This window comes from Xenopus laevis, chromosome 7L, assembly GCF_017654675.1.
Source record: "Xenopus laevis strain J_2021 chromosome 7L, Xenopus_laevis_v10.1, whole genome shotgun sequence".
Classification (NCBI taxonomy): Eukaryota; Metazoa; Chordata; class Amphibia; order Anura; family Pipidae; genus Xenopus; species Xenopus laevis.
This window is the reverse complement of record NC_054383.1, coordinates 83,396,827-83,415,268: the sequence shown is the minus strand read 5'-3', so window position 1 is coordinate 83,415,268 and position 18,442 is coordinate 83,396,827. Positions and strand designations below refer to the sequence as shown.

Below are 18,442 nucleotides of genomic sequence, written 5' to 3'. Positions count from 1 at the left end.
AGGATAGGTGATTAGTCGCCAGGCGAATAAATCTCCCCGAATCTGCCCGTGTGCCCCTGCCCTTAAGCAGTCATGAGAGCCCGCAGGCTAAACAGGGAAGTTTCCTATAAAGAGAAGTTATTCCACCTAAGGTCAAGTATAAAGTTACATGACAATAATCATTTTGTACTAGCAGCATCTGGCAGTTTTAGAAAACGCAACTTCAGACAACTTCTAAACTGGCAAACAGGGAATATTATTTTAGAACAAACGAGCACATTATCTTTACTGTATTTCTACCCACTAATGTGCAACTCGTCTAATGCCTATCTGGTATGAATAGTGTTAAACGTTGCTCTCATATTTACCTGTCTTTGGTCCATTTAATAGCAGGTGCTGGTTCCCCAACTGAGCTGCAAGGCAAGCGGACATCTTTCATCCAGGGGGTGCTTACTGTTCCACCAAATGAAATAATCTTGGCTGGAGCTGCAACGAGGTAAACGGAATGAAGAGATAATAAGAACCCACAAGTCAAAATGCTGTAACAAGCAATAAGAGAAGGAAGCATGTTAAGTTGCTTTTAGTGTATTAGTTTAGTTATCAGTAGTTTAGGTGCAGTCATTATTAATAAGAAGTTCCTGTTATTTTGTTTAAGCAAGTGGTTTATGTTGATATAGGGGTTCAAACCTTTTCCAGCTGGCTCAATCATGACATTCTCGCTAAAATTCCCACGTCCTGCTGATGTCACTGCTGCAACCCACAGCATGTATTGCTGGCCCCGGAGAAGGTGCATGATACGATAATGCAGGAACTCAGGACTTGTCTCATATTCACTTGGTGCCTTTGAAAGAAAGTGTACCTCATTAGCCCACAGTAGAAGAGAAAGAATGGAAGCTGCTGTGATGGGGAAATATATATACAGCTAGAAGGAAAAGACTGACAAGGTTAGGGTGGAGAAGAGAGGTCTAATCACTTCAGAAATCCACTAACATTACCTCTCCAGCGATATACAGGTGTTGCTGCATGCACCCTAACACTAGGGTTGTCAATTTTTCTGGAAAAAAATACCTATATTCTTGCCGTTTTTCCCTACCGGACAGGTGGCAACACTACCTAACACACACCAAAAGATGTTGACCGACTGCCTAAACAGTGGCTGGGCAGCTCTCGGTTTAACTAAAGCAGCTGCAATTACATTAGAACATGTATCTAAATTTGGATAAATGATTAAAAAGGCAAGCCAGCATAAAAAGAGGCAGGACCAGTTTACACTTTATTTCTCCATTGAAAAACAACAACTCTTTCTATGGTGCGGAAATAATTAATGTTCCAAAGCTTTCGGATAGAAAGATCAGCAGTGCATTGGTGTGAGTTATACTCCTAAGGAGCAACAAATTGCATTACAGAAAATTGTACTGATAAGCATGGGAAAGTCCATTTCCTTTTCAGCAATAGAACAGGATTAGAAGTAGAACAGGATACAGGAGTATTACAGGAGTAAAAAAGCATACAGCACCTTTATTATTACATTTTACCTTATAAATCTATACAGTCTTAGACCATAGATATATTTAATCCATTATAAAAAAACTTTTATTCATAGCGTCCCCTGCTCATCTCTCCATGTGATCTATTTCACCATCCGTTAGAGAATACTTACAGGCTGTCCTGATCCTCGGCTGGAGCAGAAGATAGTGTATTTTCGAATTATCCCATTAGGTTTAGTTGGGGGCAACCAGGACACTACTACACTACTGGATGAGGATGACACAGCTTTAATGCCAGCCGGGGGTCCAGGAACTGGAGAAGGTAAAGAATTAACATTACAAATGTCTTGTCAATTTAAATGGAAAGTAAAATGTATTTTAGCATATACAGGATCAGCCATATCTATAAATGGAGTTATATTCTGACTATGAAGATTCTCATTCATTCATTCAGGTCATGATACACAGTATCTAGTAGAATTAAGTCAAAGGCAACTGGACATTTAGAGTTTTTTTCTTGACAATGTTTCACCACTCATCCAAGTAGCTTCTTCAGTTCAACTGAGTTATCTTCTGATTTCCTATAATTTGGTGGACACATATGATGGCACAGGTTCTTACAGTCACAGAAAATTCCTTCCTTGGGCAATACTCCTAGTAATTTGTGTAATGCTGCATGATTTAACCCTGTCATTGGCTACTGTACTTTTTGCCTGTCATGTATTTCCCACTGAACTATGAGAGCAGGGAATAAATAAGCAATGCCTAGAACAATCATACTCAGATTTTCACATTTTAGCAACAGCTTATCATGAACAGTCAGGAACCTTTCAGACTCTGAGGAGAAAGCTCAGGGCCAACTTAATATGGAAACATTCTTGTAGTCTTTACTTCCTATTCAGCAGAAAGAAACTGTTTCTGACCTTCTATTGTATGTTACTGTAAGCTCTTACTGAATATTACTCCAGTAAACCAAGAAAATAAAGACAACAACATATACAGATTTGTCTTTCTCCAAATAAACCCATTAAACACAGTTTTCAATGACATAACTTACTGTCTTCCTTAGTCTGCAGGTAAAGAACATCACTTCTCACGCCATCACCTGCTTGGGTGTAAGCCAGCACTTGGACACTGTAATCAGTAAATTTCTCTAGAGACTTAAGTTCTACTCGCTCTCGAGGAGAGGTTATATTCTGCATCTCCCCCCATTCTGGATTGAAAAGAAATGGAAAAAGAAGGGGAATTGACAGGTGCTCAAGTAGAATACTTTAACACAATATGGAGAAAAAAAGAATGGGAAAGGAAAAAAAACAGGCAAAATGTATTAGCCAGGCAGAAATTTTTGTTTTTTCAGGACTCACCCCCATCTGGATACAGTGACCAGAATATAACTCTGTATCCTTTCAAAACACCATTGAGAGAGTTGCGAGGAGGCTCAGACCAGGAGATGACTGCCACATCAGAGGTGATGGACAAAACTCGGACATTCTCTGGAGGCTTGCTTGGAACTGTGTTGGTAGGCAAAAGAAACACTCTCTATTGGTCTTGGAAATAGATTGTGTGCATACAGTGAATTATTGAGAAAACATAAAAGTCTCTTTTAATAACTTTAAACTGCAGATAGTTATATTTCTATGTAAAACATGAGAAACAAATCTTGCTGCATCCTCCTCCCACCACTGAACTGGTGGCTGATCGCTGCAACCACCTACCCTCTTGTGTCTTAAGTGCCCTTCTCAAACAGATTTCATTGTTAGTGTGCCCTAACTCTTGCTGACCTGATCTTATTGCTCATTAATTCAGAATAACTTGCTGCCTTTTCCTGCACTCCTGTTTTCTGTCTTTTCTTTCACACCTTTCCAGCTGCCTGCCTTGATATCTTCTTCTACTGACTGGGTTCCCACCTCATTACATTAATAGTGCTGCTCACCGGCCGTCTCTTCTTAATTGGTCTCCCTCCATAAGTTAAAGGCTCTTGCTACCTTTGCACACCACAATAGTAAATTATATGATGGTGCTTCAACCATTCCCATGACATCTGGTGTTGTGTAAGTGTATCTCAAAACAGAAATAATCAGGAAGGAGCTATTCTTGTTTCCCTGAAAGCCATTTTTGGTAGCGATTCAGGTGCATCTAGGCTCCACCTGTCCCAACCTTAGTCATGCTTCCCGTTCTGTCCCCTGATCCTGTTTCCTCCTTTGGGTTTTCTATGCATTTCAATTGCGCAGATGTATAATGATTCTGGTGCAATTAACTAGAGGATGATAGGCTTGTTGCTGTGGGTGATTGGGGGTTAACAAGCGGGACTCACGAAAACTTCAGATGGGTTGACATGCCTGTAATTGTATTCCTGCCTTGGTGGCTTTTACTTACAGTCTTACAGTCACTCAGAGTGTTAAATAGTTCCTAGAAAACATTTTAGTGCACTAATTCACATAAATTAATGAAGAAAGCACATAAACTGGCATACACTTCAATAAAAAAATATGTCATCAGTTCACAGGTATTCTTCTTCTCTGTCAAAAAACAGTTTTCTGCTAACAGGAGCACTGGCATGGGGTATCAGGTAATTCATTACAACCCTTGGGGGTGCCCAAACATTTGGCTATTTATTTTATGTTGAATAAATGTTTAAATGTTTATACAATATAAATATTGCCCCATTACGGTGCTTGTGAACTACAGATAGATGTATGCAAAAAAGTACATTCACATATATATTTATGTGGATATTTCCAATAAAAGCAACAAAAGAAAGCCAGTAAGGCTTTTAACCATAGAAACAACAAAATTGTGGAATCTATGTTCATAATGAATTTAGTAACCTTTTTAATCCAGACACATGTCAGCACAAACATGCATACGTCAAACATGCACCCTATGTTGCATAGTCCTATCCAGTGGCGTAAATAGATATTACTGAACCCCACAGCAAATAATTTTTCAGGCCCCCAAAATGTCTAGAGGTTTTACCAATATGTATTGAAATTTTACATGAATTAGGACCTCATGGGGCCCCTATACCTCCTGGGCCCCCTGCAGCCGCAGGGTCTGCTTCCTTTGTAATTACGCCCCTGGTCCTATCCACATATACCCAGTAACACAATCATGAACAGAGGGACACTCACCATCTTCCAGAGTGGTAGCATTAATTTCAGTTGAGGATGGTCCAGTTCCTGCACGATTGAACGCCTGGACAACTACCCCATACTGTGCAAACTTTTTCATGTTGTCCAATGTGTATACCTCTGCATCCCCCGTGGCCTTCATCTCCACAATACTATACTGGCCATTACTGCCAGGCCCATTCTCCCGATATCCAATCTGGTAACCCCGGATCACACCATTCTGTAGTTCTTTCCTGGGGGCCTGTGTTTACATACACAAGCGTATTAAATGTACTATTTACAGCTAAACATCTGGTCATCATAGAAATGGTAAGATAGAAGAAGTATCTACTAGTTAGCATTTAATAATTATAAACATAGCTAGGTGGGGAGTGGCTTAAAGAAACCACATATTAAAAAGCCCTTTTAACTCCAAAAATCCCTATTCTCTATTTTTTTAATAGTAGGACCTATTATTTCACTAAAAGAATAAAGAACTGGGAGAGTCCATGGCCCATTGATTTCTGTCTTGGGAATAATGGAATACATCTGTAGAACAGCTTATCATCTCTTTTGATTTTCAGTGTATTTTTCAGTATATTTTTATAGGCATAGAATGTGACTTTTCCCAACCTCATGGGTCAAGACAATTCTTGCATTGGCCAGTGGATGTCACTATTATGTAATTGCAGGTCACAGACAATGCCACAATATTCTAGTGTCTAACTGTCTCAGGAATATGTGCTGTGCAGAATTATCTTCTATAAAAGGCAGCAATTAGTCAGACAAATCAGATAAAACACTACATGCAAAATATTAACTGACCGTCTAATGAAATGCTGAAGAAGGACATTGTATAATAATAGTTTTATTCAAGGCAAGGCAAGCCATAGGGATAGTTCAAGCCTAACTATATTGATGAGGGTGTTCATCTAAAGGCCTGCAGGCTGGATGTGGCCCTCTAAGAGATATTCATGGCCCCCACACAGCTCAAGTGTCCAACTGACATATCTGGATGACATTATTATTTTACTAAAATATGGCTTGAATAACTGGCCCACTATGTGGAAACAGCTGGAAAGCACTGACATAGGTCATTTACTGATTTATAGTAGCCTTGGGTGAATATGCATCTTGGTTGCCTCCCAAAGCTACATAGCAGAACCAATAGATTATCAGAGAAATGTATAAACAAATACTGTTAATAACAGTGCTTTGCTGTACTGTAGAAAATGGCAAGTGTAGACAAAGTACACTATCAGATCACAGTAGGAGACAGTTGTGTATCTAACATAGAAAGGAGGAGATTTAAATTCAGCACAATATAGTAAGAGAGTGCTGCACTTGGAAGATATGGAACAGTGGAAGGGATAGCTGTGATACTGATGGATCATGTGCAAGCGCACTCATTGATATTAGGTAACCGTGGAATTACTACTGCATTGGACATGGTGGTAATTCCAGGATTCCCACAGTGATCACATGTTAATGCTGTTGTTCATACCATCATTAACACCAACGGCAGTGGCCACTCTGCTCTGATAAAGCTAGCTGCAACATGCATAGTTGCATACATTAATCAGGCCCGGACTGGCAATCTGTGGGTTCTGGCAAATGCCAGAGGGGCTGCTATAAGGTCCCATAGAAAGTCAGTATTTAGTGGGCTGGTGGGGGCTGTTTGGGCCTCTGTGTGGGCTGATTGGGCCTCTGTGTACCTGAAATGGCAGGGCCTGTTTTAATTCTCAGTCCGACCTGATTTAACACTATAATGCATGAATTAGCTTGCATTCTGGCACAAATTGCTTTAAAGGGGAGTTGTCACCCAGGCATAAAAAGTTATAAAATGAAAGTCCTTTTCAGATAAGTCATGAAACCCAAAATCATTTTTTATGAACACATCTATACCTGTTATAAAGGTATTTATAAATCTCAGCTGTCAATCATATATTGCATACCCTGCCTCTATGCCTCAGGCACAGAGGTGGGGCAGGCAATTACTTCTGCTTTCCATTTTGCGCTTCCTAGATGTCACTGTCCTCTCATTCCCCTTTTCTCCTCACCGTATTTATTTGTGTAGACAGTGAATAGGCATCCTGCCTCCAATCTGGTGTTTAAAAAAGATTTTGGCATGATGCAAAACTTGCCTTAATAATAATGTTCACAAATAGGGAACCTCATAAAAATTCTGGGACTTGCAACAATATGTTTTAATTTAATAGTTTAATGCATTTATCAATGTGGCAGAGATCAAACCAAGGGGACTAGAGAGAACCATGTGGCTAGAATAGTATTCAGTGTACCTTCTATTCTGTTTAGAATACTCTTGCATTTATAGTAAATCCATGCTTAGCAGTATTATATTATACTAACCAATTAAATAAACAATTAATTATTGGTATTCTTTAAATTATATTTTAATATAAAACGTACATATAACATGTAACATTAGTCTAGGATGAAACGTAAAGAACAGATCAACAGCCACAGCAAACTGGATACAGTAGAGAGATTCAATCACCTCTGTTTTATTTTCAGTCTGTAGCTCACATTGGATTCTTTATCAAATCATTTCACAACACTACTAATCTTTACCTAGCAGAAACATTTGGGTTGGTTTTGTTCAAACAACTTCTCTGGCTTGAATTCTAACTAGGGCAGCAGCACAATTGGAGGTAATTTATACACTAGCACACCATTCTACCCACTGTGTTTAACCCCTGCAATGTACAATTCAATTGAGCTAAGATGCACAAACCATACCATACATTTTTTTATATTTGCTTTATGGATAGAAGACAGTGAAACAAGTTGAGCAACTTATAAATAAGCATTGTTGTAACTGTGACTTGGTAGATAAAAGTGTGATATTCAGCCGTGAGCAGAGAGAGAAAGGTACCAAATTTACCACGCAGCTCCTCACACATTATACAATGCGTCACAAATGAGAAGTGTTAAAGACAGACCTTCTCCTTATAAATGAGCGGCGGAGTAAGATTTTGGCCCATTACCTTCCATGTTACTTGTATACTTTGTGATGTCAATGGCTGCAAGGTGACATCCATGGGTGGACCATCAGGAGCTGCAATGAACAAGAAATTATTAATGACACTCTTAAGAGGACAGCTGAGAACATGTTTTATGCATCCAATACTCTGGAAGGTTCCTATAATTATGCCGGCCTTGCAGAATAGGAAGGGATAGAGGGCCATAAAGACTCCTTATATTGCTAAATTCTGGGTCAAAAAAGTCCTTGTGCTTTTGCTCTTCTATCAGTTTGATATTTCAACTAAGGGCATTAGACTGGGGGTGACATAGTGTCCATTACTGGTCATCTTCAAGTAGGCCAATATTCCTTACACCGAGAGCTCTATAAACATTCTCACACTTTTAACTGGCTAAAACACATACAATAATCACAGTGAAACAAGTGCTGGAATGAATATGAATATAGGTGCTCTCTCTCTTTCATTAGTAGATCTTGAACATGCATTATTTTACTGATTAAGGGCTTCACAGATTCATACCCCAAACTTTTGCATTCACTATTTTACCACAATCTAATGTCCTTTGTTGAAAACCATCTGTATAAATACGGACCATTTTACATCCCCTCAAAGCAATATAAAGTTAATTTAAAAAAAAAAAAAAAAAAAAATATATATATATATATATAGTTTATATATATATATATATATATATATATATATATATATATATATATATATATTTATATAACTATAGTTATATATTTGCTCTGCTTTTTTAAAACAAAAATAAAGAAAAATATTGTTTCTATAACAAGTATTTCTAATATTATGTCTCTGGTAAACAAAAACAACTTGGTTGAAAGCCTTATACTTTTAAGAAGTTTGGTGACCACTTACCTGCCTCCTCTGTGCTGATTGTAAGCTCTTTGCTGGGCTCACTGCGACCAATCTTGTTAAATGAATACATGCGTATGCTGTACACTGAGGCTGGATGCAAATCAACTATGTTGGCTTGGTTGATGATGGGTGAGATATTACGAGTGGACTGCTTAAATTCCCAGGAATCTGCAGTAAAAAGAAGGTCTGTTAAGATCACCACCAAATCTGGCTGTACCTGCTTAACATGACTGGGCATCTTTCTTGCTGTTATATCCAAGAGTAGAATTAGATGGAGAAAATTAAAGGAGCAGTATACACAAAACTAATGGTTTAGTACACGCATGGGGTGTCATTAGAAGCTCAAAGGTGGATATTTGAGCCACTTTAGTTTGCAAAGCTGAAGTACACATTGTATTTTAAGGCCCAGTATTTTAGGACAGTTCATTTGTTTCCACTGTACCTTAATGACATTCAGTCCTTATGTCTGTGATTGGTGCTTCTAATGCATATAAATGGACTGTCAATAAAATATTAGTGGAAACCAGACCTAGGTCATGCAAGATAAAGGGCAACTTTTCTTAAAACATGTAGTGTTTAATAAATGTGATTTAAAAACACTGCACTGCTTGTCTGGATCTGGTTTCCACTTTTCTTTTGTTGAGTTAACCAATGGGATCTGTATTTTTACATTAGCCAATAACTACAATTACAAGATGTAAAAATCATATTCATAAATAATCATAAAATCATATTCACTTTTAGTATGTTGTTCTCTAAGTCTACCTCTTATATAATTCTCACCTGATTTGTTCTTATACTCAATATCAAAGGCTGTTATAATGCTGTTTCCATCAAATCTCTGAGTCCAGCGTAGATTCATGCTACGAGCCTTCACTTCTCGGATCTCCAACTCAGGGGGATCAGGAGGCTCTGCAAGGGTGAAGAGTAACAAGTAAGCAAATGTCCCCTAACAATTCAAGCGACATACTGGCATATGGCACAGAAAATTAAATTGTGTGTCTCACGCACCTCACTAGGGTCAGATTGTATATAAGATTAATATTACAGATAATTTAGACATACTTTGCTAAAAGTGATACGCTTTAAATGTTTTTTATTCAATTTAATCCCTGTGTAGCATCAATTAAATTGGTATGATGGTATATATTATTTCTTTCTATATTTCACCTTCACAAAATGGACCAAAAGAAGAAAAAGAAGGCCAAGAACTGCTAATTGTTTTACAGTCTTATTATTCCATCACACTTTGGTCATTTTAAAGGGGTAGATCACCTTCACATTAATTTAAGTATGATGTAAACATTAATATTCTTAGAAAATCTGCAATTAGTCGTCATTTTATACATTTTGTGTTTTTTTTGTAACTATTCATCACTTTTGGGTGACTTACATACTGTACATATGTGCATCTTCCAAGAAGAGTGTGAATATGTATAGATATTGCACACCTGTGTGTGAGTCTGTGAAAAAGCAAATAAGATATATGTACCTTTCAGGCAGAATGGGAGTAGGTATTGATTTGTGTGCATGTGTGTGCCAGTGTGTTTCTGCAAATGAACTTCTATTTACCTTGCACAGTAAGTTGTATCAGGCCCCTGTCCTCTCCATACGAGTTTATTGCATGGCACGAAAAAAACACAGAGTCTCCTCTTTCTGCCGGCTTGAGCTTGGGGATTCAAAAAAAGATTAAATTAAAATTAATCCAAGTTGTAGCAATATTTACACAGGATATCCTTCATATATAGTTTTCTGTTTACAGCATTACTTGCCACAATTGTATGATATATATATATATATATATATATATGTGTGTGTGTGATTCCTGTCTCACCGTTAGAGTGGAGATAACTTCATCTCCACTGTCCTTGGTAGCAATTAGGTAGCGCAAGTTCCTGTCTGGGTCTATAACAGTATCTCCCTTTTCCCAGCGGATTATAATGGGGCGTTCTCCTCGTGCTGTGCAGTTAAGGCCTTTTGTTTGACCTTTGATGGCAATAGTTGTATTTGGGTGAGAAGTGATCATCGCTGGTACTGAGGAATGAACGAAAAAGAATTATACATGATAACAATAGGGGAAGACCCAACCTCAAAGGGAAAATTAGGTCAAGTCATCTAATATTACTAATGTGAATGACTTTACTGTGAAAGCTTCAACGATGAAGCACTAATTGTTTTACAAGGTAAGAGATAAGATCTGTAGAGCTATAATTGTTTTAAACAAATACTCAAATAAGAAGTACAGCAAATCCCAGAAAATTTTCTTTATAGATCATTTTAACAAATATCACAAACAGTACAGGCACATTCTACTATGCAGTGGTTTGCAATGTGGGGGGGGGTGAAGTTTACTTCACCTGAGGGCACTTAGCCACTCCCCACCCCCACCTCAGTGATATTACTGGCTCAGGTCGCTGCAGAAGCAGACGGAGGCCGCGGGCTGCTGAGCTATCTCTCGCTGCGCTTGTAAAGCCGTCTCCAGTGAAGTGGCAGAGAGACACGCTCCACATCATTTCAATTTGTAGTACGGACAGAGAGGGGGGAGCATGCAAAAGGAGGGGAGTGCAGGGGAAATGCAGGGCATATAAGAGAAAGAATGAATGGAGACTTAAGAAGAGAATGAGGAGACAATTAACAAAAGGGTTACATTAAGAAAATTGAAATGGATAGGGGGAAAAGGGACTCACAACATTAAACAAGGCATATGGGTGCTGCCATTTTGCATTTATGTGCACATTACACAACTGGGCATGTAACACTTCTGTAGCAGATTCAATGGGGGCAGTGCTTTTTTTTCTTGCTGCGATTTGTGGTCAGATTTCTAATAGGGAGCAAAAATTGCCAAAGGGAACACTCTGATAACTCCAGGATTCCACTGGTCCTAGACTGGCATCTTAAGAATAATGTGCAAAGGGGGCAGGCAACACAGGCATATCACCATGGTGTACCCCTGCAATGCTCCCAGGGCCATCTTGCATTTCATTTAGCCATACTTAGTGGAGTTTTAGTTGCTCAATTTTTTTCACTCCAAATTTATTAGATTTACCTGACAGCATAATTCTGGAGTATGATTTCAATTGCACACAAAATATTGCCAGTGACACCCAGGAATAGTGGGGTATTGGCATATCCAATTATTCCATTTATAATTTGACACTCATTGTACAGAAGGGGTCAGCTGTGGCTGGCTATAAGGGATAAAACTCACTGCACCACAAAAAGAGAAGGTACAGCATGTTTCTAAATGAGCTACAGTACATTACAAGCATATTCTGTACAGTCCAGCTAACATGGAATGACCTGCAGATGCTAGGTTCAGCTTGTAAACACGTGTACTTCTTGGAGTAGTTTGTGTAACACAGTGGTACTTCAGCTTTTGTTAAGATGGTTAAAGCTAGAAAGTCACTTTATTTATTTTTGTTTCTTTTCATCCAATATTCAATCTGCACTATTTATACAGTACCTACGCATTCTTGCAAGGTTGTGTTTAATTCCATATGCTGACTGTTCTACTTACTCTTCACGGTGAGAAACATAGACTTGCTGATGTCAGTGCCCACTCCATTGCTTGCCTGGCAAAGGTAATAACCAATGTCCTCCTCTAGGACATGACGGATAAGGAGGGAGCTGTTAGGAAGAATCTGAATGCGGCCAGTTAGGGGGACAGGGTGGTATTGCTGGGGGTTCCCACTTCCTGTGAAAGTATAAATGTGACATAATAAAACATCAGTGCATATGCTACCTGACGTCTCTGTAGTAATAATAGTCATCATAGTAATAATCATTACTATAGTCATAGCAAATGAATATGTACATTTACAAAATATTCCAGAAAACTAATTTTTCTGCTTTGCTCATTTAAATCTGCATTTTACATAAGATAGCAAAATGGCCGTCCTTCCTCTGTAACCCTACTGTGCTACTCTGGTCACATGGCATAACAAAATATAGGATGCAGAACCTATATTGCTACTTTTAATATTTATAAAATAAGATGCCTGTCATTCTAGGCCTCTTCGATTGATGCAATCATAAACTCTTCAAGGTTTGCTAGTACAGTTAATAAAATAGCATCTGAATGGATAATAAAGCTACATTTTATAACTTTGCATGTTGTACTGATTTATAAAGATCTCTGGTGCTTAATATATGTATCTCATATTTTCTTCCTTGAATAGAAATTGATGCATGGTGTGCATGGACATGAATACATTGATTTGTCTAGTACTACAGCTGCATATTATTACATACTGTTTATGGAAACTGCCAGTGTATTTGGCTAACTGTTACAAGGTAGCAGTGGCATAAATGGATTATGAAAAAGCTACAGCAACATTACACGCACCCTTAGCATGCTTCCACACAACCTTTGGAGGAGGGTATCCATCCACTGAGCAATTCAGTACTCCAGCCTTGCCATAGATTCCATCCTGATTGTTTGGTTGAACCACAAATCTGGGAGGCACTATAAAGAAGGGAAAGAGAACATTCATTTTACTGCACAGCATTAGTACTGCATGCTAAAAGAGAAACGTTTCCATGGCAGTTCTTTTCGCACTGCAGAGCTTTAAAGCCTAAGAATATTTTCTCACGAATATAATTCTACAGACTAAGATTTAATCAGACCACCCAGGAATTGTTTGTCATCTAATTTTTGTCAGAGCATATATTGTTCATTTGCTGCTACATACTGACTTTTTCTTAGAGATGGAGGTGGTAACATTACATGCACTATAATTGACTCCATTTATTTTTTCTCTCTTGTATTTTGGGGTGGTAGTTTGCTGTTCCTAATGTTTTGCTTGAGCAGATATACCCACGGTGGTCTCATTGCCATACTCACAATATTCTACAGTGCTCTGCCTTACTCACAGGGTATTCAAGACGTAAAAAGACAGGGCATAGCTTTTGATATGAAACAAAAAATAGTGATGTTTTATTGGCTAATTAAGATAATGATCACAGCAAACTTTCACAGCAGAACATTTCAGTTCTTTTTTCAAAGCTTATTATATTACAGGTAATAATTACTGAAAAATTGTTCTGAAAGCTTGTTGTCATCTTTACACTATTTTGTAATGTTTCAGATCAAACTTTTTACCCTGTAACTAACATGGTACCTGTACCTAGGTCAGAGAAGGAAAGTTTATGCTAAAATAACCAGTAGCCCTTGGCATCTAGGAACAAGTAAGGCAGAGTGCAGCTAGTTGTAGAGTCTCACATACTTTTACCACACACATAAGTCTTCACAGTTGTGAGCCTCACTCACAAGGACTCATAACTCCACTACACTCACAATAACCCATATCACCTATGCAGCATAAAACATGATACAATTGTTCTGCATACTGTACAACCTTTCTCACAGTGTATCAAATAAAAATGCCTCACTCACAAAATCATGTATGGTACACAGCTTCACTTAGAATATATCACATAACACCACCTTATTCACCTTCCTACCAAATGTACAAGTCCCTGATTTGCCACTCGCTCAAAGGAGATTACCTACTTCATATTATCCTTTTACCACTATAGATCACCCCTCGATACCTGGAACAAAGAAGGCACTACAGAATTACAATTGACTTATAATTATAATACTTAACTTAATTCTTCATGTTTCTCATAGGGTTGATCTTAGTTATGATATGCAACATAAATTGTTCCTTGCCTATACTATTTAACAAAGATATTACAGCGACTAGCAAACCGGCATATAAAAATACAAGGACTGTGACCTGTCAATTTTGTTGTTATTCTAATTTTTTTTGCTCATCTTTCTTTTTAGACCATCTCCTATAAATCTTTCATTCTGACTTCCAAAATGCTGTCTATTTGCAAGGGTCTTAAGCCATAGCAACAAGAAAGCAGATGAAATTTCAAATGAGAGCTGCAGAAGGAAAAAAAATTAAATATTTAAAAGCCATATTAAATGAAGGCTAATTGTACATTAGAACATCCTTTAAATAGTGGTGTCTGCATTATATTAAAAGTTCATTTTAAGGTGAACTATTCTATAAATGAATTTGGCAAAACCTCACTTATTTATTAAATTCACTAAAGCATCATAAGTTGTGTACTCATAGGTTACAGTACAGTGAATATTCTGTAGATATTACCCAGCTTTAAAAGCTCTAAAGCTTTGTGCTCCATTACAAGGGGTGAAAGTTAAAATTTGTGTTATATAATTCACAAGGTACTGGACATAGAATTATGTAGAAGAACACTGTGGGGTATATTTATCAAATAGTGAAGTTAGAGATCGCCACAGTCCTCTAGAGTGAAATTCCGAACTGTGTATTTATCAAAGGATGAACTTTCACTTTCACCCATTGATAAATACTCTTTTAAAAATCCCATAGAGATGAATGGAGAGTGGTGGAATTTCACTCTAGAGGACTGTGGTGACCTCTAACCTCACGCTTTGATAAATATACCCCTGTGTATTAATGAAGCTATTTCATTCATCACAGGGGTATATTTATCAAGGTTGAAGTCTGAGAACGCCACAGTCCACTAGAGTGAAATACTGCTTCTCTCCATTCATTGCTATGGGATTTTAAAAGAGTATTTATCAATGGGTGAAATTGAAGGTTCACCCTTTGATAAATACACATTTAAAAATGCATTTAAAAATGCCATAGAAAATAATGGAGAGAGGCAGCGTTTCACTCTAGCAGACTCTGGTGATCTCTAACTTCACTCTTTGCTAAATATACCCCACAGGGAGAACTATGTGATCCCTTACAGGAAGTGCAGGAGATGTAGCTAGGTGATTCTTTACCTAAGGTTCCTGGAGAAGAAGCTACTCAATGAATTAGAAGGAGTGCTATAGGAAAAGCAATGAGCTAGGCATGCAGACAATGGGGCACATTATTATAGATGTGGTGGAGAAGCAGTCCAATTCATCATATAGATGCTGGGTAAAAAGCTTTATGGCCTATTATTGGTGGGGCTGGAGAAGAACCATCCGAAATATCTGGCTGGAGTGCGTCTGATGTTCTGCCTAAACACTTCTCCTGTTCCCAAAGCCTCTGTTAATGTTTTAGCTAAATGGGTCTGGTCACAATCACATCCAAGTCGGGAGTAGTCAAGGCATCTGTAAATGGACACTGGGGGGCAGATTTATCAAGGGTCGAATTTCGAAGTGAAAAAAACTTTGAAATTCGACCATTGAATAGGGTAGTCCGTCATTCGAAGTCGAAGGATTTTTAAGATCGTACGGTCGAACCTCGAAAAAAATCCTTCGACTTCTCAAAACTTAGCCAAATACTGGCTATAGGTTCTAGGAGGTCCCCATAGGCTAACATAGCAATTCGGCAGGTTTAAAAGTGTCGAAGTTTTTTAGAGACATTTTCGAATGGTCGAATTTGTGAAGTATTTTCAATTCAAGTCGATCATCTATGAAGATGACTGACAGAAGTCGCAGTTTGTGGTGCCCATGTTACCACTGTCTCAGGATGACTGGCAACAGTGTTTACTTCTGCCCCCTAAACCAAAAAGTACAATGGCCTAGTGGCTCAGGGACTATGGTCTGACATCACTCGTGACATAATCAGTAAAAACAGGGTTTTAAATAGGAAATATTCCCTAGGGGTTTCTCATCTCCTATACAAAAAATACCCCCTCATAAGTTAGCAAAGCTATTAGACTGTACTAGGCCCAATTCATACTGTGTATAAGTACTTTCTGAATGTTTCCATTCCACAGCCAAACAGTCACATAACTCTGTATTTCATAAATGTGTCACACAGAATTCTGCAGCACCCACTGTTTTTTTCTCTGTAAAACACAGGCAGGTAGCTTATGGCTGTGCACTCAGTACAGCCTCTCTCTGATCCATCCAGTGATATTTATTTCAAGGCAGTGCACACTAATGAATATTTATCACTACGTGTCTTAACTCATTATATATTCATGATTACATCAACATGCAGTCCTGAATCACAAGTTCATTACATATTCATGATTACATTAACATGGCGCATTAAAAACTCGTTAAATCTACAGGGTTGATTAACCCATTCCACATTGCTATACTACAGTATGTTGCCATCTTAAAAATTCCATTTCATTAGTTATGTACTTCCAGGGACGCCATTAGAAATCACGGGGCCCCGTACAACAAAATTTTTGGGGCCCCCTGGGCCTGCCCACCCCGGAGCCCAAGCCCCACCCCAGATCCCACACACTCCACACCACAGTTAAAAGATCACACAGACATCAGCGCTAAAAAGGGTAACCCCACCATACACACAAGTTATAAAAAGCCATTGATGGCCAGTTAAAAAAAAAACAGTGGCGCCAGGGCCCCCAATAAAAGTTTTTTCTTAAAAATTGGTGGTCAGGGCCCCCTACAAGTTAAAAAAAATTATTGGTGACCAGGGTCAGGGGCCTATAGATTATTAAAATAATACATTGGTGGCCAAGGGTTTAAAAAAATAAAAAAAAGACATATTGGTGTTCAGTAGAACTGAAGTTGTGACTTCAGGACTTCAGCTTCTGCTGCTTTCGTGACTTTGGGTCTTTTCACAGCTTCGGGACTTCAGGAGAGGCGACACGGCTTCGGCCCTGTCAAGGGGGTCCAGCTATTTAAAAAGGGCAGCATAGTCGGGCCCCCCTTCAGGACAGAGCCCCGTACACTTGTACCCCCTGTGCCCCCCTGATGGCGGCCCTGGGTACTTCAGACACCTTTTGTCCTCTCTGCACTCATTCAGTTTGCCTACTTAATGATGGAATTCCCATTGATGCTGTGCAAAACTCGCATGATGCTTACCTCTAATAGAGCTCACTTAACATTTTAATTAATAATAATAATAATAATTATATATTACATATATTAATTAATTGAGTTACTAGTCTTTTACAAAGTTTTTTATATGCTCTAAATGAGAATCGCATGTATAAGGTTCAAAGGGGTGCAATAAAAAAGAAGTCAATAATATATGGAATGGGTTCCATGGGTTTTACATCACTTCTGAGGCATCCAGTTCCTCTAAATAAGATCTGTAAGTTATAGCTGCATGCTATATAGATAAAATCAATCTTCTATTTTCTGAGCAGGAAGACATATAAAGCCATGGCTTCTGCCACTAGGTCACAAACCTACAAATCACTGCTGAGACCAATGTTCACCCTATTACTTTCTTCTACGTCTGACAAATTTAATTGCTGCATCATAGACTAGCACCAGAAAAGAAGTGACACTTAGGGTGTTATTAACTAAACCTCAAATTTATCTGGTCCGGCTTTTTGGGGCAAAAACTCAAATTTTTCGTGGAAAAAACCCTCAAATTTTTTGAGATTTATTATACCCTTATGCTGCAAAAAGCCAGAATCCAAAAATCCGCCATCTCAGACCTGATGCGATCCATGTATAAGTCAATGGGAGATGTCCCTATCACAATTTGAAGATATTGTGGTTTGCATTGGGTTTAGCCTGATAATCCAATAAATTCAGGGGTTTTGGGCAAACCCCCCAAAAAATCGAGTGATTTGGTTTTTCGTTCGATATAATTGTTTTTTTTTCCCATTCTGATTTATTCGAGTTTGTTTTAATTATATATATATTATATTAATAAATAAGGAAATTTTTGGAATTTGGACAATCTTTTTTTTTTTAATTATGAGATAAATAAGGATTTCAGTAAATAACCTTGTCATTCTTTCTCTCACACCCCTTTGGTCAAAATGCTGCAACATACTTTTACCCTTCCGCTCTTACCCTTTATTCCAATGAAGCACACAAACAAAAATCATGATCTACAAGATGAGAACCAGTAGATCCCAGAAATTCAAGCCTACAAAAATTCCCATTTATTCGGGTTTCAAAAAAATCATGATGAGAGATGAAGTCTCTCAATAATACAAATCAATTCTCTATTAGTATAATGTAATTAGTTTAAAGTGACCATGAAACTATACTGTAAAAGCATTTCAACAATGCAGCTGTATAGTTAAATCATTAAAGGGTGCCAAA

At 38.1% G+C, this 18,442-nt stretch overlaps 1 protein-coding gene across 6 annotated transcripts in view; it reads right to left on the bottom strand.

Moving 5' to 3' along the window:
- The window catches only part of LOC108696466 (Down syndrome cell adhesion molecule-like protein 1 homolog), a 146,931-nt gene that overhangs the window by 8,263 nt on the left and 120,226 nt on the right, over positions 1-18,442 (bottom strand). For all 6 annotated transcript variants that reach the window (XM_041569269.1, XM_041569268.1, XM_041569271.1 and 3 more), the window contains 13 exons: positions 12,806-12,925; positions 11,978-12,154; positions 10,295-10,494; positions 10,033-10,129; positions 9,244-9,372; positions 8,461-8,628; positions 7,585-7,655; positions 4,598-4,838; positions 2,831-2,977; positions 2,524-2,679; positions 1,640-1,779; positions 667-820; positions 348-465 (listed from right to left, as the gene is read on the bottom strand). In XM_041569269.1, the coding sequence (XP_041425203.1) occupies positions 348-465; positions 667-820; positions 1,640-1,779; positions 2,524-2,679; positions 2,831-2,977; positions 4,598-4,838; positions 7,585-7,655; positions 8,461-8,628; positions 9,244-9,372; positions 10,033-10,129; positions 10,295-10,494; positions 11,978-12,154; positions 12,806-12,925 (1,918 nt within the window). The remainder of the gene's footprint in view (positions 1-347; positions 466-666; positions 821-1,639; positions 1,780-2,523; positions 2,680-2,830; positions 2,978-4,597; positions 4,839-7,584; positions 7,656-8,460; positions 8,629-9,243; positions 9,373-10,032; positions 10,130-10,294; positions 10,495-11,977; positions 12,155-12,805; positions 12,926-18,442) is intronic.